Below are 25,549 nucleotides of genomic sequence, written 5' to 3'. Positions count from 1 at the left end.
GAAAATGGTGGGCGTGAGAGGGGCATTAGTTGCTTTCCAATCACTTTCAACTATTAAAAAAGGTGCTAGCCCTTTTAATTTCCAATTGAATGAGCCCTTTTGCAGTTTGTACGACCATGCTTCCAATACAAACTTTTTATATACCCCAGGGCATAACTTACAACCCTTGCGCTGAGGGCTGTGAGGGGGTTATCACCCTAAGAAACCTAATTTCCAGAACTTTCAACAATGTTGAACAAAATAGATATCTCAAAATTTTAAATTGATCTGTTTGGGAAAATGGTGGGCGTGAGAGGGGTGTTAGTTGCTATCCAATCACTTTCAACTATTAAAAAAGGCACTAGCCCTTTGAATTTCCAACTGAATGAGCACTTTTGAAGTTTCTGCGACAACGCTTTCAATTAAAACTTTATATGCCCCCAGGGAATAACTTACAACCAATGCCCTGAGGGCTGTGGTGGGAGGGGTTGTCATCCTTAAAGTCGTAATTTCCGAAACTTTCAACTACGTTGAATAAAATGGATATCTAAAAATTTTGAGTGGATGTGTTTGGGGGAAAGGTGGGCGTGAGAGAGGTTTTAGTTGCCCTCATATAACTTTTGACTAATAAAAAGGGTACTACCCCTTTGAATTTCCAATCGAAATAGCCCTTTTTCAAGTTTCTAAGACAAAAATTTCAATAAAAAACTCATATGTCCCCAGAGCATAACTTATAATCCTTGCCCTGAGGGGTGTGGGGGAGTGTCCTCCTCAAAAATATATTTTCTATCTGGAAATCAACTACGCTGAACAAAATGGCTATCTCAAAATTTGTATTGGATGTGTTTGGGGGAATGATAGGTGTGGTGGGGGGGCAGTTGCCCTCCAGTCACTTTCGACTATTAAAAAGGGCACTAGCCACTCCAATTTCCAATCGAATGAGCCCTTTTTGAAGTTTCTATGACAACTCCTTCGATACGAAGTGCTCGGGTATGGAGAAAAAACAAAAAAAAACACATTGTGGCCACATCGTTCTTTACTTAGGCAGCGCTGGTGCACTGCCAATGATCAGGGAGGCCGAATCGCGATATTTGATGCCGGTTCCGGAACCACGAAGTGAGGCACTAAAGGTACCGAGGAAATTTAAGATAATAATTCTGGATAGATTTCAGATCTTTAGGCTTCAGAATTGGAAGAAAACCAGATACAAAAGAATAGAATGTTCGCAAAATGAAGAATATAATTTCCCAAGCGCTTTTCTATTGTACCTCCCTCTATTTGCAACAATATTTGAACATCCTATATGATTTTTTTTTGCATTAGAAATTGTCAGAACCCGAAGTGTTTTGAGATTATTACCAATGTGAAAACCAAGCCACCGAAATAAAGAAACACAGGGAATAGAGAGAAAACCAGAGTTAAGAGGGAGGCTCGCACTAGAATTAAATGAAGTATATTTCGCACTTGTCAACGTTCAACATAAGCCCAATCCGTCTGAACTGGTCAAACTGATGTTTATACGACCGCATATTCCATAAAAACTTATATGCCCTCATAAAATAACTTATAGCCCTATGCCCAGGGTGCTGGGGATGGGGGTGTGTCATCTCTAGAGATATTATTAGATGTTCTTGGGACTACTTTGAAAAATATCGCTATATCATAATTTCAATCAGATGCATTGGATGAAAGGTGGGGTTTTAGAAAGGGGGCTAAATGCCCTCCTTCACTTTTGACGCTGAAAAAAATTTCCAATTTTCAACCAAATGAGCCTCTTCTAAAGTTAAACAATCACCCCTTCCATAAAAACCTTAAATATCCCCTGGTCATAACTTAGAACCCTTGCCCCTAATCTCTGGGGTCTGTTTCAACCGCAAAACCCTTGTTATATGATATTAGAATGGCTATCTCAAAATTTTTTATGGATGCATTTCGAGACAATACGACGTGTGTGGGGGGGGGGAGGTAGCTGCCCTCCGATCACTTTGACTCTTAAAAAGAACACCAGAGCACTGATTAACAATGCAATGAGGCCCCTCTGAAATTTGTATCACCCCACTTTCTATAAAAAACCTTACAAGCCCCCAGGGCATAACTTACAGCCTTTGACCTGAGGGCTAGGGGGTTTGTTATCCTCAAAGACATAATTTCCGAAACTTTCTAAAACCTTGAACAAAATGACTATCTGAAAATTTTTATTGGAAGTGTTTGGATAAATAATGGGCGTGGGGGGGGGGGGTCATTTGCCCTCAGATCACTTCCGACTAATAAAAAGCGCACGAGTCCTCTCAATTTCTAATCGACGGGCCCTTTCTGAAGCTTCTACGAATACATTTTCTAAAAAAAAACTTATATTCCCCAAGGGCATAACATACAACCCTTGTCTGGAGGGCTATGGGGAGGGTTTTCATCCTCAAAGACATAATTTCCTGACTTTTCAACGACGTTGAACAAAATGGCCATATCAAAATGTTGATCAAAAGTGTTTGGGGAAATGATGGGGGGGGGGTGATTCTCCCTCCGATTGCTTTCAACTATTGAAGGGCAATAGCCCTCTCAATTTCAAATCGAATGAGCTCTTTTTGAAGTTTTTACGACAGTAGAAAGGTCCTATTGACTCCGAACAGGACCACGTGGTATATGGTCCTAATATGGGCATAGAGTCCCGAGGGGAGATGGATTTCGGAGAAATTGATTGCGTAATCAAAGTGTGTCACTGACCTAAATTTCCAAAGGTGTTGATGTTGTTGTTGTTGTAAGTGCACGCTCTCAGCGAATGTCATGGTCGATGTTGTTGTTTTTGTAAGTGCACGCTCTCAGCGAATTTTATGAGTTTCCAGAAATAGAAAACAGCATTTGTTGTTGTTGTTGTTTTGGGCATGCTCGAGGCGAATTTCATGGTGTCCAGAAAAAGGAAACAGCATTTGTTGTTGTTGTTGTTTTGCTCGAGGCGAATGTCATGAGTTTCCAGAAATCCTGGAAATAGTTAGATCACGTGTTTCCTTCTCAGCCAATCAAAGCGCTTGCTTACATAACAATTCACCCTTGAGATTTCGTATATAACTGTCATGCATTGTGATTAAATTATCAGAAACTATTGTGACACAATGGATATAACAACTGACATAATTGATGAGCTTGAAGCATTGGCAACCTCAATTTACCATGTAAGTTCCGTTTTAATTTTTATTTTCAAAATAAAATTATTTTCCTTGGTCACCCTCTAGTATATATAGGTAAGTACCCCCTCCCCCACAAACCTAACACCCATGCAATCTTTATACGCGATAGAAAACATAAAATGTGTTCTTTTTATTACATAAACCCCCTCAACCCCCCCCCCCACTGTTTTTACAAGTATAATTCTCGCAAATAGAAATATTTCTCTTTTTTCAATAAATTTATTCTTTCTGTAAGCCTATCAAAAAGTGACAATCAACTTCTGCCTATCCCATAGCTATTAATAAACAGTTTCCATTTAAGCCGCCGACGCTTACTTGACTTAAAAACATTTTTCTGCAATGGGTGATAATTAGCTGACACCCCACAATTGCACTTCCTGCTTGTCAATCCTTTACGTTAGCGACTTAACCAAAAGGTTTCAATGATAAAAAGGATTTGTTTCCCTCTTTATCAAATTAAAACGGTTTTAAGCAAAAAGAGATTGCTGTTTATTAAGCTTGTGGATTCGTAACCTGTATTTGCCGGAGAACCGTTGAAACGGGATTATTTCCAAAAATAATTACTAACAATATATTTAGGACATTGATGAAAGGGGGGAGGGGACATGCCTCAAGTCTATCGTCATTATTGTAAAATGAAAACAAAGATTTGTATGAAAAGTAAGGTTAGGTTGGGATGTCTATGAATAAGCCTTTTTTAATTAATTAAAATAGCATTTGATTTCTGAGTTTAGTATATTTTTACTTTTTACTTTACTGAAAATGCTGGTGTAGGGGGCCTTTCTTAGTGATAAATGCTTTTCTAGACAAAATTATATGGATGATGGTACTAACTTTCTTTCTGTAAAAAGGGGGAAATTATTTATCATACTAACTTTTTTCTCTTCTTTTTTAAGGCCAATTATGAAGAATGTGTGCCCCCTCCTTCCAAGAGAGCAAGAGGGGGTGAGGCAGCCCCATCAGTGCCAGCCCCCATACAGTTTGGGCATAAACCAAAAAGAGAATGGGCCATAAGGACGGAGAACCCTGCTGGCTCATCTATGCAAGCCCATAACATTGCTGGCCCAGCTGCACAAGAACATAGCGCCGCCACCCCGTCCACCCTCCAACACGCACTACCTGGACCATCCGGCCCCCAAGTGCAGCCAGGATTTGCAAATGTGAGCATTTTTTTTCCTACCTATATTATATAAATATATATATATATCTATTTCTTCCAATGTTTTTTCTTTTTCACTATTTTTCAACACTGTGTAAAAGTGTATCTCAGCGGGATATTAACCCCTCGCCCCCCCCCCCCAACCATTGTATTCTTTGCTCCCCCCCCTAACCCTCGGAGATATCTAAATGTAATTTTTTTGCAAAGAAAGCGCTCCTCTTTTTTCTAATCTTTGCTATTTTCTCTGTTGCTATCGCTTCGATATCTTATAAGCGAATATTTTTAGGTAATTTTCTAGTTTTTACTGCTATCTCTCACCGCCTATGAAACTCAAAATGCTATTCCGTTCACAATTGAATATTGTCTAGTTTTAATCTTTGGCTTAAAGCTCCACACAAGCATATAAATAGATCTGTTTCACCCCTTTTCCTGTCTTGTTCTTTCATTAGCGGTTAGGCTAATGAAGTCTAGGATTTCAATGCTTTTACGTAATTCTGGGTATATTTCTGAAAATAGCGGAATTTTTTGCAAAATTAGCGTTAGATATTTAGGAAATTGGAATTCTATGTAAGAGCGAAACAAGTTATATTCCCAAAAAATAATAATTGCCATTTTTGACATTGTTGAAAAGGGGGAAGGGTAGGGGGGGCATAGTTGCCCTCCATTTTTTTGGTCCCTTAAAAAGTGCAGTCAATTACTGCTAATGCTCACCGCCTTTGAAACTCTGTGAATGCTATTCCGTTCACAATTCAATATTCCATAGTTTTAAGAGAAGAAGAAGGAGCTGAGAGAGATTACCACATTTATCTATCTGTCACATATGAATCCCGTAATTTGCGCAAGGATATTTTTAAAATAGCTTTCAATCTTACAACTTGCCGCCATGATTTTAGCGAGGGGAAACATTCTGATAATGTCTGAGTTAACGGTTCCCTTGCATTTAATTGCCTATTTTCCTAGCTGTTGGAGTTCAGTCTTGGAAATCGGAACAGACACGCGGCTTACAAATAATCTAGGCTCATTTTGAGTCCTAGACAACCTGTACGGGAAGTAGGCGAAACGACTTATGCCGCCTCACAATACGTTTTTTTTTCGGACATTATGTAAACGGTTGGGAGCCACCACGGCTCCCGGGAAGCGCTGGTGGGCTCGAGACGCGCCAGGGGGGGGAGCACCACGGGATGCGCTGCGGGCCCAAGAAGCGCCACGGGAAGCGCTGCGGGAAAGCGCCGTGACGGCCGGCTCGGAGGGGGGAGTATTAAATAGTGGAAATTGATGGGGGGTGGAGTAGTTTGAACAAAATCAAATTGTCAATTTTATGTAAAGCGATGTTTTAGATTGTAAATATCTTATATTAAGTTGGAAATTGACTGCTTTCAGTTGAATTAACCAAATGCTACTATGTGCATACTGCTACAGCCCTACTAAGCGCTGACTTTAAATAATAATCCAAATTTTAAAAACAGTAGGGATTATTTGAACACTTTGAAAATAAGCTATTTTTTTCATTTATAGATTGGTGCATTGGTCCCATACTCATTATCGCCATCGTCATCAGTTGGAGGAGAGGAGCTCTCCAACTACAATTCAATATGGGACGGTATCATTAACATTATTCCAGATAATATTGATGAGTTTATAGGTGATTTTTTAAAATGTAGATTATAGCGCAGTTGGGCAGGGGGACTTGAGCCCAAATACCTTGCAAATTTTAGACGATTTTACAAACGAATTAACGGGGAACCCTCCTCCTCCACCAGCATCTGATACCCTAACGAGACCACTTCAAACACCGGAAGTGGTGCATAGCCCAGAATTTGTGGAAAACCTTGGGTGAGGGGAAAATATACAAGCGGGGGAGGGGGGTACAACTTTTCCCGATTTTCAATTGACCAACACAATTTTAAATGCAATAGTTGTTTACACTGCGACGTTTGGGGATCCCTTTAATTCTTTTATGGGGGGGGGGAATTTGTTTTTGACCCCGTAGAAATTGTGCATGCCTGTGTAGATAAAATTCGTGCACTACTGGAGATCCAAATTCAATTGTGGGGGAGGGATTCAATTAAGGTTTCTATTGTTTTAAAGGTGTTTTATTTAAATGAGGGGATCATCTTATTTTATTAAAATGAGGGGATTAATTTATCATCATTATGTACATTCCGAGATGCGTTTGGTTTATTCGAATTTAGAAAATTTTGAGGGTGTTTTCATGGATTGGGTGGGTCAAATTATTGCACATCTTGAGAACTTTAATGAAAACGGTAGTGGGTCTGTAGTTTTATTTATTGAAAACTTAAGCGTTAATATTTGTAAATTTAAGAAAGATTTTATTTTAAGAGGGGGTGGGGAAAGGGATATGGTTTTAAAATATAATCCAGATCTAGAAGGTTGTCAAAGTTTCCAGAAGATCTGTTTTGAAACAGATCAAAAATTTTTCAGGTATGCTTTCCTCATATCAGCATTCGAGCCTCTAGCACGTGACGCTACCAAGACGAATTTAGATCACTGGGCTGTACATGGGAAGGACGGGTCCGATTTTCCCACTGTATATTTTTCTTGTTTAGAGGGGAAATACCCAGTAACGCTACGATCCATTGATATTTTTGAAAGGGCTAATGCCCATTTAAATATCGGCGTTACTGCGGTTCAATATGAAACTGAATTTGAAGATGGGGTTCGTTCTAAAAGGAAGGAGGTGGTCTTTCCTGTAAGGGGTCCGTCAATTGATTTGGTCAGACACTGGGTTTAGTTGCTATATACACCCCCATCTAGTGAACCGAATGCTATTGGCCATTTTAATCCGATTACCGACATTAGTAGAGTTCTGGGGGAGGGTAAGCATAGGGGGGAATGTTTTTACTGTCCGACATGCCTCTCTCGATTCCGTAGTGATATAAAACTACGGGATCATATGAAGCATTGTAGCCGAAATGGCGAACAGACAGTGGAAACGGTTTCAGGGGATAGGGCCATTTTACGCTTTAAAAATTTCCAAAACACCCTTCTCCAGTGCAACAAAATATCTTTGGACTGTGAAGCTAAGCTGGTGGAGGTGAATGATCTCCAATTTCCAAACCTAGTCAAAGAACACCGGGCTATTGCAGTGTCCTATGTTCACGCGCAAAGAGACAACTCTAACACCATGCAGTTGTTAGAAATAGTAGAAACATTGGATGAGGACGAGTTCATGGTCAAGGCACTGACTAAACGAATTGGCACGGCTAATGGTGCTATTTCTCGTTTGAGAAATACCCATTATCCAATGGTGTTGTCTGCAGAGGATCGTCTCACGATTAAAAATCAAAAAATATGTTGGGTTTGTAAGGGGGAGTTTATAGAGGGGGATAAGGGGACTAAAGGGAAAAGAGGGGGGAGGGGGAAAGTCAGAGATCATAATCACTGGTGGCAGCAACTCACCGCTGGGGCGAGTAATTTTAGGGGGGTTGCGCATCAATCGTGTAATTTAAATGTTAGCCAGCAGTTTTTCATCCCTGTTTTTATTCACAACTCAAATTATGACTTAAAATTTATTTTACCGGCACTGGCACGTATGCATAGGGAGGGAGGGGGAGTAGATAGTTCATGGGTAAACAGTTCATTTACCTATAACATTATTCCAAAATTGGCCGAGAAGTTGGTGCTTCTCGAGCTGAAATGGCAGGCAGTGGATAATGGGCATACGTGCTGGAATAAAATCAGGTTTTTAGATTCTTTTAGTTTTTTTCCAAAGGCATTGAGTCAATTGATTCAAGTGCAAAAAAGTGACAATTTTGATAGCTTTCCCTTGCTTAAACAGCACTTTCCAGACAGTGAAATGTATGATCTGTTGACCTACAAAGGTATATACGCATACGATTATTACTGTTCTGGTGCTCGCTTAAGCGAGGTGAAACTACCTCCAAATGAAGCTTTTTACAATTCACTGACCAGCAGTGAATGCACAGCCAAGGAGTATGAGTTTGCCAAGAAGGTGTGGTCTAAGGGGGATTGTTAAAATGGGTGGGATTATTGTAGACTGTACTTGGCCAGTGACGTTTTAACTCTGTTGGATATAGTCAGTAAGAACACAGACCAAATCTATTCAGAGTTCGGGTTAGATATAGGCTACTATTTTTCCACACCCCATTTGGTGATGGATTTGATTTTAAAAATTAGTAGGGAGGAAATAGGCCTAATCACCGACGTAGATCAGCACCTTTTTGTAGAGCGTTCAATGAGGGGATGGTATGTTTTTCACGGGGACCGCGTCTTATCAACCGATCCGAGAGGACAAAGCACCGGTGCAAATTCAAATGCAGTGTTCTTGGACATGAACTCATTGTACCCCTCGGCAATGTCTCACTACTCTTTGCCGTGTGGGAACTATCAATGGCTTAAAAATCCTTGTGAGTTTCCCGACATTACCACCGTCGAGGACAATGGGCCACATGGATGGTTCTTTGAAATTGACGGTCACATTCCGCTGGCGCTTCACGACTCAGTCAAAGATTTTGTCTTTCCCTGTATCAATCGACCCGTGAGCAGGGACTCGCTGAGCCCATATATATATTATATATATATATATATATATATATATATATATATATATATATATATATATATATATATATATATATATATATATATATATATATATATATATACATTCACCGGAAGATAAACAGTAGAAAAGGCTATTAGTTGCCATTATGACACTGAAGAAACTACACGAACAACGGCATTTATTTTCCGTTTTAAGCACTTCAAAACCCTTGCTTAGGAAGGCCATACTCAAATATGGTGTCGAAAATGATTTCATTAATTTAATATCTGAACTTTGTTTAAATTTAATTGAGGGCAATGTTCAACTGCCAGAAGGTTTTAGACAACAAACAAAGGAACATCTTTCCACTGTACGCCCCTTGGCTTGTAAAAACACGGGAAAAATTTTTAAAAGAAAACGACTCCTTCAAGCAGGCGGTAGCTTTTTCACACTTTTACTGCCAATAATTGCAGGACTTGTAAACAGTTTTCTCTAGAGAGAGAATGGCTAAACACTATAAATTGACACCATTTGAACTTCTCCTCTCGCCCGTCAAATCTTTTGAAGACAATCTAAGCAAATTAATTAATGATGAGAATATTGCCGATGATAAACAATTGCTTTTATTTCAAGATACATTGCGACGTGTGGACAAACATAAACCTTGTCGTGAGAGACCCACCGTCGCCGCCGTCACTGATCCCTCTAAACAGGAAACATCTCAAGATTCAGCATCAGTGCAATCAAAGGAGAAGGAATTGAATTCAATTGTAATGAAAATTGGAAACCTATTGCCACTGACCTATCGAGAACAGAGTATAAGAGTATTATCATATCTCATGTTGGAAACTGCTGATGAACATCACGTTCAAGTCGATAGCACAGGGAAACGAATTATAATTCAGGGAAAAAGTTATAATCTAGTTGATTTAATTTGTGATATGGTGACGAATCGTAAAGGACTATTATCCTTTGACAATAATCTATACACCATTCTAAATGCATCATATATATATATATATATGGGATCAGCGAGTCCCTGGTCACGGGCCGATTGATACAGGTAAAGACAAAATCTTTGACTGAGTCGTGAAGCGCCAGAGGAATGTGCCCGTCAATTTCAAAGAACCATCCGTATGGGGCATTGTCCTCGACGGTCGTAATGTTGGGGGACTCACAAGGATTCTCAAGTCATTGATAGTTGCCACACGGCAAATAGTAGTGAGACATTGCCGAAGTGTACAACGAGATCATGACCAAGAGCACTGCATTTGACTTTGCACCGGTGCTTTTTCTGCTCGGATCGATTGACAAGACGCGGTCCCCAAAAAAAACATACCCTCCCCTCATTGAACGCTCTACAAAAAAGTGTTGGTCTATGTCAGTGATTAGGCCTAGTTCCTCCGTACTAATTTTTAAAATCAAATCCATCACTAAATGTGATGTGGAAAAATATTAGCCTAAATCTAACACAAACTCTGAATAGATTTGGTCTGTGTTCTTACAGACTATATCCAACAGAGTTAAAACGTCACTGGCCAAGTACAGTCTACAATAATCCCACCCATTTTTACAATCCCCCTTAGACCACACCTTCTTAGCAAACTCATACTCCTCGGCTGTGCATTCACTGCTGGTCAGTGAATTGTAAAAAGCTTCAATTGGAGGTAGTTTCACTTCACTTAAGCAAGCGCAAGAACAGCAATAATAGTATTCGTATACGGCTTTGCAGGTCAACAGATCATACATTTCACCGTCTGGAAAGTGCTGTTTAAGCAAGGGAAAGCTATCAAAATTGTCGCTTTTCTGCACTTGAATCACTTGACTCAATGCCTTTGGAAAAAAATTAAAGGAATCTTAAAACCTGATTTTATTCCAACACGTATGCTCATTGTCCACTGCCTGCCATTTCAATTCAAGAAGCAACAACTTTTTGGCCGATTTGGGAATATTGTTATAGGTAAATGAACTATTTAACCATGAAATATCTACTCCCCCTCCCTCCATGTGCATATGTGCCAGTGCTGGTAAAATACATTTTAAGTCATAATTTGAGTTGTGAATAAAAACATTAATAAAAAACTGTTGGCTAACATTTAAGTTACACGATTGATGTGCAACCCCCCTAAAATGGCTACCCCCCGAGGATATGTCCTGCCACCAGTGATTATGGTCTCTGACTTTCCCCCGTTCCCCTCTGGTCCCGTTAGTCCCCTTATCCTCCTCTACAAACCCCCCCTTACAAACCCAACATATATTTTGATTTTTAATCGCGAGACGATCCTCTGCAGACAACACCATTGGGTAATGGGTATTTCTCAAACGAGAAATGGGTATTCTCAGTGCCTTGACCATGCACTCGACCTCATCCAATGTTTCTACTATTTCTAACAACTGCATGGTGTTAGAACTGTCTCTTTGCGCGTGAATATAGGACACTGCAATAGCCTGGTGTTCTTTGACTCGGTTTGGAAATTGGGGATCATTCACCTCCACCAGCTTAGCTTCACAGTCCAAAGATATTTTGTTGCACTGGAGAAGGGTGTTCTGGAAATTTTTGAAGCGTAGAATAGTGCTATCCCCTGAAACCGTTTCCACTGTCTGATAGCCATGCCGTCTGCAATGCTTCATGTGATTCCGTAGTTTTATATCACTACGGAATCTAGAGAGGCATGTTGGACAGTAGAAACATTGCCCCCTATGCTTTCCCTCCCCCAGAACTCTACTGATGTCTGTAATTGGATTAAAATGGCCAATTGCATTCGGTTCACTAGATGGGGGTGTATACAACAACCAAACCCAGTTTCTGACCAAATCAATTGACGGGCCCCTTGCAGGGAAGACCACTCCCTTCTTTTTAGAACGAACCCAATCTTCAAATTCAGTTTCATACTGAACCACAGTAACGCCGATATTTAAATGGCCATTAGCCCTTTCAAAAATATCAATAGATCTTAGCGTTACTGGGTATTTCCCCTCTAAACAAGAAAAATCTACAATGGGAAAATCGGACCCGTCCTTCCCATGTACAGCCCAGTGATCTAAATTCGTCTTGGTAGCGTCACGTGCTAGAGGCTTGAATGCTGAAATGAGGAAAGCGTACATGAAACATTTTTGACCTGTTTCAAAACAGATCTGCTGGACACCATGACAAACTACTAGATCTGGATTATATTTTAAAACTCTATCCCTTTCCCCACCCCCTCTTAAAATAAAATCTTTCTTAAATTTACAAATATTTACACTTAAATTTTCAATAAATAAAACTACAGATCCACCACCGTTTTCATTAAAGTTCTCAAGATGCGTTATAATTTGATCTACCCAATCCATGAAAACACCCTCAAAATTTTCTAAATTCGAATAAACCAAACGCATCTCGGAATGTATAAAATGGTAATAAACTTCACTTTTCCCCTCATTTAAATAAAAAACCTTTAAAACAATAGAAACCTTAATTGAATCCCTCCCCCACAATTGAATTTGGTTCTCCAGTAGTGCACGAATTTTATCTACATAGGCATGCACAATTTCTACAGGATCAAACACAAAATTTCCCCCCATAAGTGAATTAAAGGGATCCCCAAACGTCGCAGTGTAAACAACTATTGCATTTAAAATTGTATTGGTCAATTGAAAGTCTGGAAAAGTTGTACCCCCCTCCCCCTCTTGTATATTACCCCCTCCCCCAAGTTGTTGAACAATATTTGGGGTATGCTCCACTTCAGTTGTTTGAGGTGGATTTGTTGGGTATCGGATGCTGGAGGAGGAGGAGGTCTCCCCGTTAATTCGTTTGTAAAATCCTCTTAAATTTGCAAGGTATTTGGGCTCAAGTCCCCCTGCCCAACTGCGCTGTAATCTACATTTAAAAAATCACCCATAAACTCATCAATATTATCTGGAATAATGTTAATGATACCGTCCCATGTTGAATTGTAGTTGGAGAGCTCCTCTCCTCCAACTGATGACGATGGCGATAATGAGTATGGGACCAATGCACCAATCTATAAATGAAAAAAATAGCTTATTTTCAAAGTGTTCAAATCATCCCTACTGTTTTTAAAATTTGGATTATTATTCAAAGTCAGCGCTTAGTAGGGCTGTAGCAGTATGCACATAGTAACATTTGGTTAATTCAACTGAAAGCTCCAAAACTTCCAACTTAATATAAGATATTTACAATCTAAAACATCGCTTTACATAAAATTGACAATTTGATTTTTTTCAAACTACTCCACCCCCCATCAATTTCCACTATTTAATACTCCCCCCTCCGAGCCGGCCGTCACGGCGCTGCCCCGCAGCGCTTCCCGTGGCGCGTCTCGGCCCCGCATTGCTTCCCGCGGCGCTTCCCCAGGCGATTGTCGAGCCCACCAGCGCTTCCCGGGAGCCGTGGTGGCTCCCAACCGTTTACATAATGTCCTAAAAAAACCGTATTGTGAGGCGGCATAAGTCGTTTCGCCTACTTCCCGTACAGGTTGTCTAGGACTCCAAATGAGCCTAAATTATTTGTAAGCCGTGTGTCTGTTCCGATTTCCAAGACTGAACTTCAACAGTTAGGAAAATACACAATTGAATGCAAGGGAACCGTTAACTCAGACATTGTCAGAATGTTTCCCCTCGCTAAAATCATGGCGGCAAGTTGTAAGATTGAAAGCTATTTTAAAAATATCCTTGCGCAAATTACGGGATTCATATGTGACAGATAGATAAATGGGGATAATCTCTCTCAGTTCCTTCTTCTTCTCTTAAAACTATGGAATATTCAAATGTGAACGGAACAGCATTCACAGAGTTTCAAAGGCAGTGAGCATTAGCAGTAATTGACTGCACTTTTTAAGTGACCAAAAAAAATGGAGGGCAACTATGCCCCCCTCCCCCCCTCCCCTTTTCAGCAATGTCATAAATAGCAATTATTATTTTTTGGGAACTTAACTTGTTTCGCTCTTACATAGAATTCCAATTTCCTAAGTATCTAACGCTAATTTTGCAAACAATTCTGCTATTTTCAGAAATATACACAGAATTACGTAAAAGCATTGAAATCCTAGACTTCATTAGCCTAACCGCTAATGAAAGAACAATACAGGAAAAGGGATGAAACAGATCTATTTATATGCTTGTGCAGAGCTTTTTGCCAAAGATTAAAACTAGACAATATTCAATTGTGAACGGAATAGCACTTTGAGTTTCAAAGGCGGTGAGAAATAGCAGTAAAAACTAGAAAATTACCTAAAAATATTCGCTTATGAGATATCGAAGCGATAGCAACAGAGAAAATAGCAAAGAATAGAAAAAATAGGAGCGGTTTCTTTGCAAAAAAACACATTAGATATCTCCGAGGGTTAGGGGGGGAGCAGAGAAAACAATGGTTGGGGGGGGGGGGCGAGGGGTTAATATCCCGCTGAGATACACTTTTACACAGTGTTGAAAAATAGTGAAAAAGAAAAAACATTGGAAGAAATAGATATAGATATTTATATAATATAGGTAGGAAAAAAATGCTCACATTTGCAAATCCTGGCTGCACTTGGGTGCCGGATGGTCCAGGTAGTGCGTGTTGGAGGGCGGACGGGGCGGCGGTGCTATGTTCTTGTGCAGCTGGGTCAGCGATGTTATGGGCTTGCATAGATGAGCCAGCAGGGTTCACCGTCCTTATGGCCCATTCTCTTTTTGGTTTATGCCCAGACTGTATGGGGGCTGGCACTGATGGGGCTGCCTCACCCTCTCTTGCTCTCTTGGATGGAGGGGGCACGCATTCTTCATTATTGGCCTTGAAAAAGAAGAGAAAAAAGTTAGTATGATAAATAATTTCCCCCTTTTTACAGAAAGAAAGTTAGTACCATCATCCATATAATTTTGTCTAGAAAAGCATTTATCACTAAGAAAGGTCCCCCTACACCAGCATTTTCAGTAAAGTAAAAAGTAAAAATATACTAAACTCAGAAATCAACTTCTATTTTAATTAAGTAAAAGAGGATTATTCATAGATATCCCGACCTAACCTTACTTTTCATTCACATATTGGTTTTCATTTTAAAATCATGGTGCCCCACTTGAGGACTTTCCACTCCCCCCCCCTTTCACCAATGTCCTAAATATATTTTTATTAATTTTTTTTTTAAATAATAACGTTTCAACAATTCTCCGGCAAATACAGGTTACGAATCCACAAGCTTAATAAACAGCAATCTCTTTTTGCTTAAAACCGTTTTAATTTGATAAAGAGGGAAACAAATCCTTTTTATCATTGAAACCTTTTGGTTAAGTCGCTAACGTAAAGGATTGACAAGTAGGAAGTGCAATTGTGGGGTGTTAGCTAATTATCACCTGTTTAAATCATTGCGGAAAAATGTTTTTAAGTCAAGTAAGCGGCGGCGGCTTAAATGGAAACGGTTTATTAATACCTATGGGATAGGCAGAAGTTGATTGTCACTTTTTGATAGGCTTACAGAAAGAATAAATTTATTGAAGAAAGAGAAATATTTCTATTTGCGAGAATTATACTTGTAAAAACAGTGGGGGGGGGGGGGGGTTAGGGGGTTTAGTTAATAAAAAGAACATATTTTATGTTTCCTAGCGAGTATAAAGATTGCATGGTGGTTAGGTTTGTGGGGGAGGGGGTACTTACCTAAATATACTAGAGGGTGACCAAGGAAAATAATTTTATTTTGAAAATAAAAATTAAAACGGAACTTACATGGTAAATTGAGGTTGCCAATGCTTCAAGCTCATCAATTATGTCAGTTGTTATATCCATTGTGTCACAATAGTTTCTGATAATTTAATCACAATACATGTCCGTTATATACGAAATCTCAAGGGCGAATTGTTATGTAAGCAAGCCCTCTGATTGGCTGAGAAGGAAACACATGATCTAACTGTTTCCAGGATTTCTGGAAACTCATGACATTCGCCTCAAGCAAAACAACAACAACAACAAATGCTGTTTCCTATTTCTGGACACCTTGACATTCGCCTCGAGCATGCCCAAAACAACAACAACAACTCTAACTGTTTTCTATTTCTGGAAACTCATAACATTCGCTGAGAGCGTGCACTTACAAAAACAACAACATCGACCATGACATTCGCTGAGAGCGTGCACTTACAACAACAACAACGTCAACACCTTTGGAAATTTAGGTCATTGACACACTTTGATTACGCAATCAATTTCTCCGAAATCCATCTCCCCTAGGGACTCTATGCCCATATTAGGACCATAAACCACGTGGTCCTGTTCGGAGTCAATAAGGTCTTTCTACTTACGACAACGCTTTCAATAAAAACTTCATATTCACTAGGGCACAACTTACAACCTGAGGAATCTGGGGGAGTAATGCACAAGGACAAAATTTCTGAACCCTTCAACTACTTTCAACAAAATTGCTATATCAAAATGTAGATCGGAAGTGTTAGGGGATTTGATGGGCGTAAAGGCGTAGGGTAGAGGAGGGGGTTTGGCATTTGCCCTCCGATTGCTTTTGACTATTAATAAGGGCCCTAGCCCTCTAAATTTCAAATTGAATGAAGCGTGTATGAATATTCTACGACAAGCCTTTTTATATGAACCTCATATGCCCCCAGGACATAACATACAGCTTTCGCTCTGGCGGATGTGGAGGGTTTGTCATGCTCAAAGACATAATTTCCGAACCTTTCAACTACGTTGAAAAAAATCACAAAATTTTGATTTGATGCGTTTGGGGCATTGTGGGGCGTGAGGAGGGGGGGGAGGGTTGCCCTCCAATCGCTTTCGACTATTAAAAAGGGCACTAGCGTTTTTAATTTCCAATCGAACGAGCCTTTTTTCAAGTTTCTACAACAGTGCTTTCTATAAAAATTGTATATGTCCCCAAGGCATAAATTACAACTCTTGCCCTAAGGGCTCCTGGGGGGGTTTGTCATCCTCAAAGACCTAACTTCCTTCATTTTTAACTATGTTGAACAAAATGGCTATCTAAAAATTTTTATTGGATGTGTTTGAGGAAAAGGTGGGCGTGAGGGGGGGGGGGTAGTTGCCTTCCAATCACTTTCTACTATTAAAAACGGCACTAGCCGTTTCAATTTCCAATCGAATAAGCCCTTTTTGAAGTTTCTATGATCACCCTTTTTATTTAAAACTTATATACCCCCAGAGCATAACTTACAACCCTCGCACTGAGGGCTTTGGGGGGGGGGGGTGTCATCCTCAAAAACATAATTTTCAGATGTATCAACTACGATGAACAAAATGGCTATCTCAAAATTTTGATTGGATTTTTTGGGGAAATGGTGGGCATGAAAGGGATTTTAGCTGCATTCCAATTACTTTCAGCTACTAAAAAGGGCACAAGCCCTTAAAATTTCCAATCAAATGAGCTCATTTTAAAGTTTCTACGACAACTTCTTCGATACGAAGTACCCTGGTTTAAAAGAAAAAAAAATATAATAATACAAAACACCAACATCATTCTTTACTTAGGCAATGCTATTGCGCTGTCTGTGATTCAACCACACTAATTAGCATACTCTTTCTCATACACTTTAAATCTATATCCCCTTCTAGCACTAAATCCTTAAACTTATTGTTAAGGCCTAACTTACGCTTAAATAAACCTTAGCTGGTCTCTGTCTAAATTTAGCCTCTTATCACACCCCCAAAACTTCGCCCCATAATAAAAAGCCGATCTAACCTTAGCACCAATCATATACTTTAGCGCGTATGTTAAAATAGCTAAAGGTTGTTGTTCAGACTCATTAGAAACTTCACTAGAATAGTTTGTTGGCATGGTCCCATCCTTTTTATATAAATTCGTGTCATAACACTGGCCTTTGTATGGCAATGTCGCAGTCTTGGTACCTATGAAACGAGCACTAGACGTTTAAATTCCTATTTAATTTTAAATTTGTTTCCAGTCGTTTGGACTGAAGGATAAGCTATTTGGCTCTCTCTCTCTCTCTCTCTCTCTCTCTCTCTCTCTCTCTCTCTCTCTCTCTCTCTCTCTCTCTCTCTCTCTCTCTCTCTCTCTCTCTCTCTGTCTCTCTCTCTTTCTGTCTCTCTGTCTCTCTCTGTCTCTCTCTCTCTCTGTCTCTGTCTCGTCTCTCTCTCTCTCTCTCTCTCTCTCTCTCTCTCTCTCTCTCTCTCTCTCTCTCTCTCTCTCTCTCTCTCTCTCTCTCTCTCTCTCTCTCTCTCTCTCTCTCTCTCTCTCTCTCTCTCTCTCTCTCTCTCTCTCTCTCTCTCTCTCTCTCTCTCTCTCTCTCTCTCTCTCTCTCTCTCTCTCTCTCTCTCTCTCTCTCTCTCTCTCTCTCTCTCTCTCTCTCTCTCTCTCTCTCTCTCTCTCTCTCTTCTCTCTCTCTCTCTCTCTCTCTCTCTCTCTCTCTCTCTCTCTCTCTCTCTCTCTCTCTCTTTCTCTCTCTCTCTCTTTCTCTCTCTCTGTCTCTCTCTCTCTCTGTCTCTCTGTCTCTCTCTGTCTCTCTCTCTCTCTGTCTCTCTCTCTCTCTCTCTCTCTCTCTCTCTCTCTCTCTCTCTCTCTCTCTCTCTCTCTCTCTCTCTCTCTCTCTCTCTCTCTCTCTCTCTCTCTCTCTCTCTCTCTCTCTCTCTCTCTCTCTCTCTCTCTCTCTCTCTCTCTCTCTCTCTCTCTCTCTCTCTCTCTCTCTCTCTCTCTCTCTCTCTCTCTCTCTCTCTCTCTCTCTCTCTCTCTCTCTCTCTCTCTCTCTCTCTCTCTCTCTCTCTCTCTCTCTCTCTCTCTCTCTCTCTCTCTCTCTCTCTCTCTCTCTCTCTCTCTCTCTCTCTCTCTCTCTCTCTCTCTCTCTCTCTCTCTCTCTCTCTCTCTCTCTCTCTCTCTCTCTCTCTCTCTCTCTCTCTCTCTCTCTCTCTCTCTCTCTCTCTCTACGCAGGATCTCCAGCAGGAGCAATAAGTCAAGAAAGTTAGGTACTACCGTTGTCCTACCGTTTCAATCAGTGTTTATGCTATCTTTTTGACATAATTCGGTATTTTCTGAAACGATATTTAGAATAAACTAAAGAATTATCTAAAATTTAAGAGACACAAGTAAACCTTTAAAAACCTCTTTTTATAAACTAAAGTTATAGCTTCTTCGTAACACTAAGACCGTATTCCTATCGTAGACTATGCCTGAATCCTCCTGGCTATCCTGGCTATGGCCCAGATCTTCAGCACAGCACACTAAGGACACGTCAAGTGTGAGGTAAATGCAATATCTCTTTGTTAATTTTTAGTTTACAAATATTTGCATAGTAGTTTTCTGAGATTCCGACTCAACAATAGTCTCACCTGAGAATTAAAAAGATTAAATAGTATATGAAAAAAATAATTCCGAAATTTTTTAACTATTTAACACTGATTTTTCAAGAAATGGATGAACTAACATACGTGGGTAAAGTCTAATTCCCAAAAAGTGAGGCACTTTAAAATAATTTAAAATAAAATAGAAAAAAATACCGGCCAAACGTATTTTCCAATGGAACAAACAGTAAATAAGATTTGTGTACCTGGGTATTAATAGAAAGCCTTGTGTTATCTTTAAATTACACTTCTTGTGTTTGTTTACGCATTGAAAACTAATAACCAAGGAAACTAAACTGCTTTAAAGTGTTTCCATGATTTACTTAAATCACTTGCACCGCTTGCAATACAGAGAAACCTGACAGACTAAAATATATTAAATATGGCAAATATGTAATTAGAAATATCTTTAATTCATGAGATAGTCCTTTGTCGTTTTCAGGGTTTTTTTTTTCTAAGGGAAATTGTTTTTCTTTGGGTCTCTTAAAGTTTGAGTCTCTTAAAAATTTTATTTATTTTCTTCTCTTAACTTTTGATATTATTTTTCTCTTGTTTTGTCTCCGAAAAGTGCAACTGTATTATGTTGATTTTTTTGTGTGTATTTGTTTCGTTTTTTTTTTTCTCCTGTTTTTTTTCCGGCCATAGAGCCTTAAGGGGAAGTTCATGTTGAAGTATTTTTGTTGTGGATTTATCGGTATAATAAATGATTTGATTGATTGATTAAAGTTAGAACTTTGATTTTAAAGTTTCTTAAAATCAAAATTATTACAGGTAAACAGATTGGTGTAAATATTTTGAAATTATTCCCTAACAAATTAGAGATTTTATAGGTCCCAACCTTTGATCAGATTTAAGGAGGGTCAACAAGTAATTTTTGCAATGTATTACCGTAAAAACAAGAAACGTACTATGTAATATAGCAAAATCTTGTGGGAGCGAGGATCTTCTAACCTATTTCAAGAATAGGTTCCACCAACAACTCTCCATATCAGGGCATGGATGGGAGGTCAGGTTGAGACTTTTTTTTTATCTGAGCTTAGTTAAGCATCGCGTTGAAAGTCCTACTCCTTGTATTTTTGTAAAACTTTGTGTCCACTATGACTGAGAAAACATCTATAAAAGACTAAAACCTGTTCATTTCAAAAACGAGCCCTCCCAATACTAAACTACTGCTACTACGAACGCCTCGCTTACTTAATAAGACTTAGGACTTCCCAGGCCGGTCGGTGCATAGAGTGGCAACGATACATCTCCATGATGACCTCTTCAGCGTCTTCGGCCAAAGATCATTAAGGTTTTTTCTTGAGAGTGCTGCTTCTTTTTCCGGGCATCGTCCAAGTGTAGCCTTCTTTCGTCCGTGCCGTCAAATTCCTGAAGGAGTCAAACACCAAACATCATAAGGCAGGCAATTGAAGCCCACTCTAATCACGTGTCTCCAATATCGCCACCTAATTCTTATAACTTTATCAATGATGGGTGGTTGTTTAGATACGTGTGCCAATTTCATGCTATGCCTTCTTCGGTGCTCGCTAGACTCCTAAGATATCTAAAAATCTTAACCTCTTTTACTTCCTTTGCTTTAACTGTTAGCAGCTCAGCAGGTATTTTATTCACATTATTGCATATGATATTCTTCTTTTGCGTGCATATTCCCAAACCTATTCCTTCACCTACTTTCTAGAACTCATTTATGTTTTACTGAAGCTCCTTTCTTAAGTGAGAAGGGAGCATTATATCGTCCGCGAAATCTGTGTCAAATGAAGCAGAACTTTCAATCAACTGGATGTCATCTATGAATTTGCACGTTCACAAGATGAAGTCAATGAGTATTGTAAACAGTAGTGGGGACAGAATACACTCCTGTTTAACGCCTGATTAATTTTGAATCAATCAGTCAGCTCCCCATCACCAGTTTGAACAACACAAATTTTTTCCTGGTATTACGCCATTATAATTCTGACAATTTTATCAGAGAAGCCACTGTAGCGCAGTATTTTCCACAGTGAGTCTCAATGGACTCGAATTGAGTCAAAAACCTTCAAGAAGTCGATAAAAGTCATTATGATTTCAGTCTGCCATTCATTTGATTCTTTAATAAGTATTCTAAGACTGAATATCAAGTCAGCATATGACCTACTTGGTCGGAAGCCATGCTGCTCATCTATGATTATGGCATCTACTTTCATCTTGACACGATTCAAAAGTACTTGACAATGGACTTTGCTTCATTTAGACTTTAGGGTGATATCTCGCTAATTCTTGCAATCGGCAGTTCTACTCTTCTTTAATAGTTTCACTATAACCCCTTTCTTCCAATCTGTGGGAACATCCTAAGAGTCCCATATCTGCATTAACAATCAGTGTAGTGGCTCAGCTAGTACTCCAGTACCGCATGTCAATAGTTCAGGATGTATACCGTCGATGCCAGCTGCTTTTCTATTCTTTAGTTTACGTAATACTGTCTCTACTTCATGTAGACTAATTGGATCTGTACTTATATCTAATTTGAAAAGAGGTTGACCATCTGCAGAGGCTCTGCAGGAGGGGCAAACTTTAATATTTCGTGGAAAAACTCTTTCCATCTATAGTTGATTTCTTGTTTGCGTGTCAGCAGTTGTCTTGATTTACTCTCAGTTGCAGTAATAGGCTTTTTGAAATTCCCTGCAATCTCTTTTCTTATGTTATAAACTGTCCTGCTATCACTTTTACTAGCAGCAACTTCGGCTTTGGCAGCTTTAGCCTCGAGGAATCAATGTCTATCCACTCTTGATTACCTTTCCACAGCCTTGTAGTTTTCTTTGTACTTATTCTTAAAATGGTCCTTATATTCAGAGGTGGCACAGAGGTCCAAGGTGTCTAGTTAAATTTCCACATGTTTCCTCATTGCCATGAGTTTCCAAGAAGAGTCACTTATCAACTGTTCTCTTTTTTTCTAGCGAAAGCAAAAGTCTCTTCAGCTGCACTTAGCATATTTTCCACTATCTGGTTCCATGTTTCACCATCAGATACTGTCCGCTCCCCACAAACAAGGCTAGAAAACTTATTGAAGAGAGATAGACAGTATTTTTTTCGAATGTCTTTATCCCTTAGCTTTTCTGCATCAAATGTCTTTACCTTCAGCTTGAAACGGACGATCACTAGTTGGTGATCGGAAAATGAATCAGCACCACGAAGGAACAAACGGTCATACGACCAAATATCGTTGTTTATAAAAACCACCAAATATCGTTGTTTATAATCGTTGAGATTGTCAAGTTTTCTTCTTACAGCTCCATCAGGGGAAAACCAAGTATACTTGTGAATTTTTCAGTGAAGAAACCACGAGCCACCAACAGTTAGTCTAGAACCAGCACAGATATCTATGAATTACACACCATTATCATTTATGACGCCCAAACCATGCTGTCCAATCATTTAAGGTGCACAAGTACGAGCATTACCAATTTTAGCATTAAAATCACCACGTGTAACTAAAACATTGCGTTCAGGTACTGAATTGACTAGATCATTTAGTTCCTGATAGAAACATTATTTGTTTCAAATCGTCGGGTTCATTTGTTGGAGCAGCCTTGACTACGAGCATGCGAAAAGGATTTTCATCATTCTTTAGTTCTTGGGAACTATTCTTGGGTAGACTAGGCCTTCTATTAAAGACACTTCTCATAAACTTCCTGGTGATGTGATTACTGCCTAACTAAAGGCTTGGTAAAATTGCCAATAAAGCACTCCATGCAGTATTAATAGCACTGTATCCAACACCTGAGTGAAAAAGTTCCGTAAGAAAGGTCAAAGTTTCCAGTAGAGTTGCCTCCAAAGCCTGGATTGTATTTCATCCACAAAAGTCAATCCATTATTCAATGTAAACCCTCTACTGGCGCTTAGTCAAATCCTGCCATCCATCCATGGTAATATCAACTGTGGAAAGAGAATATCCTTGGTGGTGAAGCCTTTGCCGGAGACGACACAAGCTGTGGCAAAGACAAAGTAAAAATATCATTTGGTAGAAATATGGGAGTTCCTATTAAAAGCTTTAATAGTAAGGAATACCGAACTTGTGTGGTCCAGTTTGGAAAAATCAAACAACCAGTGACCTGATCTATTTCCACCTTCTGAAGGGTCCTCAGAAGTAAACTAAATGGGGGAAATGCATAAAAGAAATAAGGCTTCCAACTCATTGCAAATGCATCTACGAAAAAATATTCTGGATCTGGTTTTCAAGAAACAAATGGTTTAATCTGAAACTTTAACCTAGTTGCAAACAAATCAATATCTATCAACTGACTAACCAAAAAGTTCAAAATAATAAATATTTCAGAATCCAATTTCCATTCTTATTTATTATCAAATTTTAGAGATGCTTTATCCGCGATATTAGCAACTCCAAACACATGTTCTGCAGATATCCAGCCTTTGCCCTACAATACTAGCTGCCAGACCTTATTTGCAAAATAATTGTAAAACTCAGATTCTGATCCTCCCATTTTATTTATATAAGCTACTGTGGTTATATTTTCAGAACGCAGCCGGACATGCATGCCATTAATATCCTGAATAAAACATTTTAAACCCTGATAAACAGCCTTCGTTTCTAAAACATTGATGTGAAATCTTTTCTCTTCGTAGGACCATTCACCTATGTCCGTTTTCATGGAATATTCATCCACGAGTGCCCAACCTAGTTTCGATACATCACAACACAAGTATGTGTCAATTGATATCGGATCAATTGCTTTAGAAGCATGATTGGCAATTTCCAACCACCATTGAGGTTCCGAATTTACATCGGATGTTAAAATTAGCCTTGCCGCAAAGTCACCCCTTGCATAATTTAGTGCTTGAGTTTTCAACAATTCCGCTTTCTAGTAATATAAAGGCCCTAATTCCACGTCTGGGAATGTTGAAACAAGAAAACCTAAAGTTTCGGCCAATTTTCGGATCGTATTCAATTCTGTACTAAGAATTTTTGAAACCAAATCTATAACTTTTTTAATTTTTCTTTCCGGCAGGAAAATACGCATTGATCGTAAATCTAACATAAAACCCAGAAATTCTATTTGTTCGCTTGGGATAAGAGCTGACTTTCCCGGATGAATCACAAACCCCAGCTCTGACAGCAATTTCACTGTTTCATAGACATTGTTTTGACATTTTAAATATGACCTTCCCAGAAGGAGAGAATCATCTAAATACACCACCGACAAACACCTTTTTCTTCGAAGCAGGGAGAAGACGGGTTTCATAAGTTTCGTAAGAACACTTGGAGCAGATAATAAGCCAATTGTCATTGAAGTGAACGTATAACAAACGTCTACTTCAAAACAAAGCCACGTTTGATCATCAAGGTCAACAAGGCATGACTAATAAAAATTGACTAGGTCAACAGAGGCCATATCACAATTTTTCGTCATTAAAAAAAAACACTACACTTTCCATTTTAAAATGGTAATATTTAATGTATTTATTTAATTTTTTAAGATGCAGAATAAACCGAGTAGACCCATCTTTCTTTGGGACCATAAAAACGGAAGAAATACAACGTATTTTCTTTATTCTGAACTCGGGTACTTTAAACATAACACCTTTATGCAATAAAATATCAACTTCTTTTCTTATAGCCTGTATTTCTTCCAACGTAAAACTTTTGTTTTTTGTTTTCAAAGCTTTTAGTGGTGTTTTCTCAACTTCAATCTTATAGCCCGAGGCTACAATATTCAAAATATTCAAATCACTGGTTATTGACTGCCATTTGAGACGTACTTACTAATTCTCCCCACTTTAAAGTTATCAGCCAAATGTTGTGACTGCCTATTGAAATTCACAACAAAATCATAAAAATCAAGGGTGGGGTATGTTAAATAGTATACACCAGCCATTTGTGATCCCCTTTGTGGAATTTCTGGAATTTGGACCTGTCTTGACCTTCTTGGCCCTGCCTTCTGCAATAATTTGGACGGGGGGCCTCGTTCTGCCATCGGCGATAGCGGTAGGCCCTTCTTGCACGTTTTTTGGTCTTCCAAATGATTTTTTTGTTTTTTCAAATCCGCCACGGATTTGACTTTAGACGTTGTTTTGGAAACATCTTTGCCAAAAAGAAACTCCGTGACTTTAACCTCAGGAGCGCATAAAGCTGATGCTACGGTGGGATCTGGGCTCACTTCAAATTTCATCGCATGACGTCTTTTTAGACATTAGATCATAATCGGTGAGGCCAAGCATGTGTTTTGACAACCTTTTCTTTGATATGCTTAATTTCAAGCTCAAAAATCGCATTTGTTGCCTCTAAAACACAAAATGTTGAGTGAACGATTGCCCGCTGCACTTGAATTGCCTTCGCATCCCTCTGTCTAGCCTGTGATGAGAGAGTAGCTCAAATTTCACTGCTCACCTTTGAAACAACCATTTTTTCAGTATT

The 25,549-nt window shown here is 39.2% G+C and overlaps 1 protein-coding gene across 2 annotated transcripts in view; it reads left to right on the top strand.

Moving 5' to 3' along the window:
* The window catches only part of LOC148948971 (uncharacterized), a 364,117-nt gene that overhangs the window by 275,428 nt on the left and 63,140 nt on the right, over window positions 1-25,549 (top strand). For both annotated transcript variants that reach the window (XM_089094847.1, XM_089094846.1), the window contains exon 15: window positions 18,960-19,039. In XM_089094847.1, coding sequence (XP_088950973.1) covers window positions 18,960-19,039 — 80 coding nt within the window. The remainder of the gene's footprint in view (window positions 1-18,959; window positions 19,040-25,549) is intronic.

This window comes from Artemia sp. Qi Xiang Cuo, chromosome 9, assembly GCF_049724085.1.
Source record: "Artemia sp. Qi Xiang Cuo chromosome 9, ASM4972408v1, whole genome shotgun sequence".
In the NCBI taxonomy this organism is placed as follows: Eukaryota; Metazoa; Arthropoda; class Branchiopoda; order Anostraca; family Artemiidae; genus Artemia; species Artemia sp. Qi Xiang Cuo.
The sequence above is the reverse complement of the archived record's forward strand: the minus strand, read 5'-3'. Positions and strand labels throughout refer to the sequence as shown.